This window comes from Vigna angularis, chromosome 3 (genome assembly GCF_016808095.1).
Source record: "Vigna angularis cultivar LongXiaoDou No.4 chromosome 3, ASM1680809v1, whole genome shotgun sequence".
Classification (NCBI taxonomy): domain Eukaryota; kingdom Viridiplantae; phylum Streptophyta; class Magnoliopsida; order Fabales; family Fabaceae; genus Vigna; species Vigna angularis.
Window position 1 is genome coordinate 16,546,278 of NC_068972.1, and position 9,043 is coordinate 16,555,320.

At 33.7% G+C, this 9,043-nt stretch overlaps 1 protein-coding gene across 1 annotated transcript; it reads right to left on the minus strand.

Annotated features, from left to right (window-relative positions):
* Positions 1 to 3,287: 3,287 nt before the first annotated feature.
* On the minus strand, positions 3,288 to 7,577 carry LOC108325881 (uncharacterized). Its single transcript, XM_017558996.2, has 6 exons — positions 7,083 to 7,577; positions 6,338 to 6,411; positions 5,510 to 5,659; positions 4,917 to 5,202; positions 4,261 to 4,494; positions 3,288 to 4,072 (listed from the first exon to the last, which is right to left on the minus strand). Exons 1-6 carry the CDS (start codon positions 7,227 to 7,229, stop codon positions 3,701 to 3,703), a joined length of 1,263 nt encoding a protein of 420 aa, XP_017414485.1. The 5' UTR covers positions 7,230 to 7,577; the 3' UTR covers positions 3,288 to 3,700.
* Between the last annotated feature and the right edge of the window lie 1,466 nt (positions 7,578 to 9,043).

Consider the following 9,043-nt stretch of genomic DNA (forward strand, 5'->3'; position numbering starts at 1 on the left):
CAGGCAGATGAAAAATTCAACGGCAGAAAGTTTTGGAGAAAAAGATTTGAGATGAGCAGTGTCCCTTATATTGAACAGTGAATAAATTGACCAGAAATTCTAATAACTTTTGTTGTTGAGTGTTTCCCCTTTTCACACCATCCTCTTCCTCATCAATAAATTTGATGGTCAGAAGAAGCAGCTACCAAACACAGTGCCCCTGAATCTTAAAGTCAATTCAATTACATAGGTGAAGAATATGAATGTCTCAAAAGAAACACCTCCAAAGTCAAGAACAAGGCTAATTTTACTTACATTTTATTTTAAGTTTCAGGGTTTGTTTTGATGGAGTTATCTGTAAAAATCTCTAGAAGGAAAATTCAGAAAAATTATATCAAACACTTTTTACTAATTAACTTGTCTAAATTACGAGGTACAAATACTATATTTTACTAGCCTCTGTTGGGTGTTCAGTAGCAGTTATTCAAACCTGGAACTTCCAAATGCCTTTTTGTGCTTCGTTCCATCCTAGAGAACTCAAACCTTAGACTTAAGTTGCAATCTTTTTGACAAACACCTTGCAGCTTTGCCGGACCACACACCACCACGTGTCTCGAAGTTCTTCCCAATGAACATGATTTAAATTTCATTGGAGTGTGTGTATGTGCATACTTATACTATAATATTGGGATGAAGTTTCTAAGTCTAATAATATGCATGAAATCCTGGGTTATAATTGACCATTTTCTCTCCAACTTGGTTAATCAATCACTTCAATTTTGTTGAACTGTGAAAAAATACGTGGGAATACTAAACACGATTAAATTAAAGATATAGATGTCTCTATGCCTGTTTTCTTCCACACTGATCTAGAAAATACACCTAAATTTAATAGGGACAATCAAGAAACAGTTTCCATATTTCTATTTCCATGAGGCTATGAGCAAAACGATTAAACGAGTAAAAGATACACAAGCAAAGCCAAACTTGTTGAGATTAACGAACAATATGTGCAACAGTTTCAAATGGCCATGACACACCCATTGCGAAACTGTAGCTGGTTGATTAATAACAAGAAAACAGAAACAAAAGAATAATAGAGGTGTCTGATTCTGAGTGTGAGAATTTGTGGTTTCTCTCTCTTTTTGATTTACCATAAACACGAGGAAGATTCGGTTTTGCGGTTGTTGGTGGTGTGTAGAAGCTGGAAGAACCTCCTTCGGCGGTAATAGAAAGCGCATTTGAACCTGGAAAAGAAGATCAAGGACCTCCTCAGCTTGCAAGCGGACCTTAACCTTAACCACACAATTTTCTTGGCGCGAACCAAAGACCCTTTGATTCTCTCTGTCAGACTCTTCTTTCTACAGAACTGGTAGCTTCTCAGGAATACCAGCCTCTTCTCCAACATGGTGTTGTTCAGCTCAGAGTAGTAGTTGTTGTTGTTGTAGTAACACCCAAAAGGTTCACTCTTGAACAGTGGGTTCAAACTCACACTAGCCATGCCTTGGTATCTGATTCTCACCACCGTTCTGAATCAGAGAAGAAGAAGAAGAAGAAGAAGAAGAAGGGAGGGAATACACACAAGGAAAACAAGCACACAAGCTAATATAATTGGCCCTGTCTTCTTCAAGTCAGAGCCATTAAAAATTTAATAGAAAAAAGAGAGTTTTGTCAGAGATGATAAGATAAGTATGTGAAAGAGGAGAAGAAAAGATTATAAATGAACTATCTCAGCTGTAGAAATTCAACGCCCCTAATTTTACTTTGCTATTTTTCCGAAGCCACCATGGTAGCTAAAGTCTAAACACAACACTCTTATTCTTCTTTCTTCTCTTGTAACATTATTGTAAGCACTTTAACACGTGGACATTGATTTGGGTAGGAGTTTGAAAAACTGATTTCAGAAGTTTTTACTCTACAAGTTAATGATATAATTCAGAACAAATGCTTTTTATCCAAACATAAAAATTACTGAAAGTTGTTTTAAGTCAATCAATTTTAAACACGTCCACACATAAGAATATTTATCTAAAATTATTACCTGATGTTTTAAAGTGATTTTGGATGAAGTGAATACCTAGATTTACTTTGACATTATAAGAGGTTGGTTGAGCTTAGTAAACTTGATCTTACTTTTAATATATCATATGAGTTAAGAGAATTTTAATCTGAAAAAACTCTTATATGGACGGTGACTTTTGTGATCGGCCTTACTTGTTTGACCCTTCACTTGTTACTTCCTGTTTGTAGATTGTGGCAGCTTATGTTGTGTATGTATATGAGCTATATAATAGAAGCAGAAACAGACTCCCATTATGTCCTCGTACATATATTATCCGTATAGGTCCATGCAAGTGGAGACGATCTTCTGACCTACTTTTGTGGGCTCCATAGATGTTTTGGTAGGGTTGGATCAGAGACATCCAATGAGGGGGGTCTAGGAACATCATTCCCAAACCAGTGGGACCAAAAGCTTTGTTGGTAAACCAAAGCATGAGCCAAGGCGTGTGTCAATAAATGCAAAAAGGACCAGTAGTTACTTTCACTACCAAACTTTGTGACATGGGCGACAGCAGCAGATAGTGCCTGAATACAACCGAAAAATGGCAAAATGAAACGAAATGTATGATGATGATGCTGATGATGAAGAGGATGATGCTACATGTTGAAGATAGCCATAATTAATTGTGTGAATTGGAAGCATGAACCATTTTCAAAAGCTATTGATGAAGGCGACGACTAATTGACAAATATTAAAATATGCTTGAGGTATCCCAATTTATGAAGGAATTACTGGTCATTTTACATTACATATGTGATCATGATGGAAGTGCAAACTATTGTTTAAATTAGTTTCTTCGAAAAATGGTATATATATATATATATATATATATATATTAGTGATACCTTCTCCTTTCTTTGTCGTAGTTGTAGAGAATAATATTAAATATTAGTTATTAAGAATGAAAGAAAAGAACGAATGAACTAGCACCTATTTTTGTACATTAGTATAATTAAAAAAAAATAAAAACTGCATGATATGAACTTATGAAAGATGGGTCGTGCAAGGTTTCAGTTACGTTAGGCCTTTGACTCGAGCAATAATAAAAAATTATCCTTCTTGGTAAACTAAGAAACACGTGGTTCAGCCTACATGAGTAGTTAGCAGTAATACAGTATATATTGTCATTCATCCTTCATATGGATCTGCAAGCGAAGACATTCCAGAAGCAGAAAATCTTCGAAATAAAAAACTATACAGCAAATTTAGAAGAAAACAAAGGTAAAAATGATGGCAATAAATATTCTAGGAAATCCAACAGTGTTTTGTATTCATGGTGCGGAGAAAACAATCGATCAATTAGTTTAGTTATAATCCAAATTCACTCAACCCAGTGTCTGTTTTGTTTGAAGTAAGCCAACTATTTCTGTTTCTGTATATACGTTGTGCACACGATACGCAATCAATGGAGACAATCACAGTATCAACACGAAGACCAATTACCAAAAATTGGTTTTGTAGGGACTTGGGAGAGATTAGGGCTTTTAAGCAACATTGACAAGGCGATCAGCGCCAGACCTGCTTACATGCTTTCCTGGAATCAAACAAACCACACTTAACTCAATTCTCTCCTAGAAAAGAAGGATGCAGGATGCCCCTATTACTCTCTCTTCTCTTCAACAATGACAATTTTCCCATTAACTTGGCTCTGAATGTTCATTACCACCGAGTATCAGCTTTATCAGCTGCTGGAACTTTTTCAGAATAACTGGGTGTATCCAAGTCAATAAGTGTCATATCGTAGGGCACAGATAAAGAATTTGACGCATCCTCGAGTAAGGAAGATTTCATTCCACTAGAATGGGATACTTCGGCATTGATACCAGAATTTGAGGCAGCGCTACTATTAGAAGAAAAGCTTGAGAGCTGTATGTCATCTGCTGATTTGTTTCCAAACAAATGCTTATTTCTTCTCACAGTGTCCATTTCTGGGCCAATTGGAACAAAAGTTCGTGACCTATACTTCCTAGTTCCCTCTTCACCGCTTTCACCGTGGTTGTAGAGAACATAATCATGGTATGTCGGTGCAAACTGCCAGAAGCAATATCAAACTGTCAGCAGATATTAAACAAGCAAATTGAGTCACAAAAGAATCGTACAGAAAACTCCATGGAACTAGAATTGCATCATGATGGTTCCCCAGTAATGCATCAAGTCAGATGCATCGAATTATGATGGCAAAGTAAAACTGTGAGAAGAATATTAAAAGTGAGACTGGCCTGGTGGACGGTATCATGGTAGAAGTCATTTAATTTCAAAGCATGAGCAAGGCTAGCTGTTAACCCACGGGATCCACCTATGTTAGCCCCAGCATACACTTTGTATGGAAATGCATAAAAATGCCCAACAGCTGCAACAAGCATCTCAACACAAATCAAAAAATCTTGAAGTAGAGCAGCTTCATCTGCATCCTTAACGTATTCTGACTTTGCAGCAAGGAAAACTAAGACACCCTAAAATATCAGAAACACAGTTGCGTCAAACCTCTATCTGGAATACAGTATCAAATTAACAACGAATCATTTTCAAACTCTAAATTATATCTCATAGCATAGCAGAGCAACTTTTGCATGATTGATAAGAGTTACAGTGTAATACAGCCCAAAAAAAATAATCATGGTAATATAGCTAAATGACATCTTAGCATATATAGACAAACCCACGAGTCATACTCTTCACTCCATTATTACTAGAATCAATTATGAACTGTGGTTTTTTATGAGAGATTATAATATAGTTGGTAAATGTTTTAAATAATTTGGCTTTTGAGCAAAAGACTAGAGAAGTGAAGTCTAATAGCTTACACAAAGCAACGAATAGAGTTGATAATACATGGAAAGGATAGACCATACAAAGAAAGAGGCGTGAGAAGTACCTGCCAATAAGTCAGGAATACAACAGATTTTATTATAATAAACTTTGGGACTGGGTGGAATGGTTGAAGCAGATCCTTGCATGCCACATAAAACAAAGCAAGAGCATACAGAGCCATTGTGTAGGAGAATGTATAGATGATTGTAAGGTACAAGTATGATTGGTTTGGACTGAAGTTTCCATCCTTATATTTCCCCTTTGCATAAAGTACTAGAGTAACAACAACTAAAATTGGCTTCAAAATCACAAATTGCAAACACCCTTGCTTGCATTTACGTATAAAACGCCTGCAGAAAGTTCAGGAGTGAGAGATGATCATCAACTATGATAATAATCAAGCTCTCACATTACATGTTTGAATCATACTTTTGTTTCCCTGCGATCAGAAGATTTGCACTTGCAAAAAACGTAGCAGTTTTTCAAATAACACAACTTACATAATCGCACATACAAAAGTTGGGTAATACATTAATTTCAAGGAAAATTCTAGGTATAAATTTTCAGGGAAAATAAGTATTTTCTGGCACAGAAACTTGAAATTAAAAAATTAAATAAATAAATAAAAACATATGCATCAGACTAGCAAAAACTCACCCATCAAGTGCTATTGGAGGCAAGCAACAAGTCATCAGAAACCATGATGGCTTCAGAATCCGTCCAGTTAAGCTTAGGACTACTGCTCCAGGACCACCAACCCATTCAAGACATAGAGATAGGAAATTATAAATAACCCAAGCTTCATAGCTGAAAAAGCAGCCACGAGAATGTTATTAAATGCACTGCTTCCAGTTGATAAAATAGGTCATAACCCCATTTATATTTTAAACAAGTGACATTAACGAACTAAAGTCAGCAGAGACACTAAAAAATTGTAAAAGACTGTCAAGATCACATGAACAGGGGAAAGAGAGGTGGTGCCATTCAGGATCATGACTACATATTTAAGTAAGATTTCTGCAGCAATATCCTCCTTTGCCATCTCAATCACATAACGAACAGAACGTGAGAATAGTAATACTACTCTCAAGCTCTGTTCAGTGACTACTTGATCAGATATGTACAAAACTTAAACTAATTTTTTAAAAGGAAGATATATGAAATTGCATCCTAGGTTTGTATTGATCTCATCCAGAGAAAGATACTAAACCAGTAAGTTCCACAAGCAACTTCTAGGGGTTTCAGGACAGAATGACAATTAAAACTACTTCGGATCTGGCTATTCACCCAGGTAATATTTAAGCAGAATAATGCGTCAGCCATAATCGGATACAGGTTACCTCCCAAATTATACGAACAAAAGGAACAGAGAATTTGACATGTAAACCAAGATACGCAAACGAACATAAACATAGTAATAAAATAAAATATTAAAAATCAAGATAGAAACAACCACAACAAAAACAGAAACATAAGATAACTTACATTTCCCGGATTGAATTAAAATAGATTGAACCAACCGGTAGAACAAGCGACAAAAATGACATCAATGCATAAACCTGTTAGAAAATTAAATTTCAAAATTCAGTGGACAAAATCATACAGACATAAAACAGAAAGCAAACCAGTACGATTCCCAGAAAAATATCAACAGCACCGTGACATGAAAAATAGAGACTAAATAAAATATATACATATGATTTTAATGAACAAGGAAACAAATATACACAGCACGGGAAAGTAATTGTATCGAATGATCAGCAAAAGCATATCAGATACAGAAAGTAAACAGTTTTGGCCTACAACCAAACCAAAACCAAATAGACGAAGCAGCAACCAGTAAAGGAGCTGCAAAGATTTCCAGAACTTTTTCAATTTGAAAGAAGAAGAAAATGGAACAACCGCACAATCTCCGCTTCTCCATTGACACAAATGATTCATTTTAACAATCTTTTATAACATGCATGCAGTCCACGCTATAACGTGCATTTAATTTCATATTTCAACTAGGTTATGTAAGCCAACCACTTAAGCTACTAAAGACGGCAAATAATACAAAAGCCTAACAACACAGATTTCAGCTGATATACCAAACAATAGTAGAAAAAAACAAAAGTGAATTTAAATCTTCTTTTTCCGAAAATAAAATGGACAAAACCTTCGTTAATCATAATTATTACAATGATAAATGCTAACATTCCAAAAGAGGCATTCATAATGAATGACTCACCGGGACCATAAAAACGATACGAACAATGAACCGCTGATAAGTAGGCTCCGTGTAATTGAGAAGATGCTTATAAATGTGAAGCAAGGACAACGCAATAGCTCCGCACGTACAAAGGAAAGCAACGATGTACAACAAAATTGGAACCATTTTGCAGCCGAATTCCGAATCTCCGTCAGCGAAAACCGGCGAGTGGTGCCAACGGAGCCGAATTCATGACACGGAGGATGATACAGGAGCCGGCAGAAATAGGAAAGTGTAAACCCTAGGCAGAATGGGAGAAATGATTGTTGGAGCGAAAAGGAGCAGATCTGGTAAGTCGTTGGTAGAGAAGGAATGGGAAAAGGAGAGGAAGATGCAGTGAACACCAATGGCGGCTACGAAGGAATCGGAATTTGGAAGGGGAGACACAGTCCCGCTAACAGGCCAATACCTCAATTTCTTCCTTTCTTTTACTTCTAATTCTATTCCCCCAGCGCTCACATGCACAACACAACGGTTAAAAAAATATAATTTCCATAATTTTTTATGCTTTATTTGATTCATTTTTGCTTTTCAACTTTTCTTAATTTAAAGATTTTATTACTTCATTAATTTACACACTTTTTTCTTTCCCCTATATATTCTCTCTCTGTTTGTTTATTCTTGGTTAATCGTCTTTATCTGTTTAATTTTTAATTCTTTTTGGGTAACTTTTCTTATTTAATTCCCAGCTTTCAAATTATGGCATTTAAAAGAAATCAAATTTATAGGATTAGCTCTCATAAACACTATAAAAGTCAAACTAAGATAAAATTACACTCTATACTAGGAAAAATAGTAGTTTTGCAAATGCTACAAGACTATATGTTATTATAAATTAATTTTAACTTACGAATAAATGTATATTTTTGTTTTATTTTCCTTAAGTAAAAAATTAATCCAAATATGTTGTAGATTATAATAAACAATGAAGGAAATAAATAGAAATAATATAAAATAATCTGAACACTAAATCATGATATTTAAAAGTTTGAGATTAATTAATTTCATTCTTATATTCACGTTTAATAAAGGATTTTTTTTACTTTTTAAATAAAATTTTAATGTTTTCTTAGTGTTCATGTATTTTTTATGCACCATTCTTAATTCTTGCAACCCATAACAATTTTTCAATGATCTTAAAAAAGTATTCTTCTATCATTTTTAAGCCTGAGTTCTTTAATTGTCATGTTTTTAATCTATCCACGTTGAAGCAATAATTAAAATATGTATAGATGATTTATTATAAATTTAAAACATTATTATTATTAATTTAATTACAGCACAATTTAAGTATTAACATTATATAAATATAAGATCATTTATCAATAATATATTTTAAAGTTTAACAAAAATATTTAACTAATCAAATATATCTTTTTAGAATAACGAGCTAAACACGATATAGTTTAAACGATATTCTAAATATAATATTTATTTTAAACACTAAAAAGAAAAGACTAACATAAAAGTTACACTAAATTATCTGCTCTAAACATCAAATGTCAAACGTTTTAAATTAAACTAATAATACTTTTGTTGCATTGTTTTTATTTATTTATGAAAATCTTTGCTTTATTTAAATTAAAAGAACGCTAAGAAATATAAAGACATAAAATATTTTTTTCAATGTCTTTTAATTGATCAATATGTACAACAACACAATTTCTTACACAAGTAAAGTAGCATTTCACCTTGTATAATAGGTTACCATACTTATATCAAAGTTATGTTCTAGAGGATATTTTTCGAAATTGTTTACAAATAGAAAATCGCACGAAGAAGAGAAGAAGAACAACACAATCATAACTGCATATACTTATAACCAAAATATTCTTGTTATTATATTGTCTAGCTTTGAAAAAATTTACTGTAACAAGTATTTTCAGTTATGAATAATTGAAAGTGATTTAAAATATTATGTTTTTTTTTATAATTAGAAA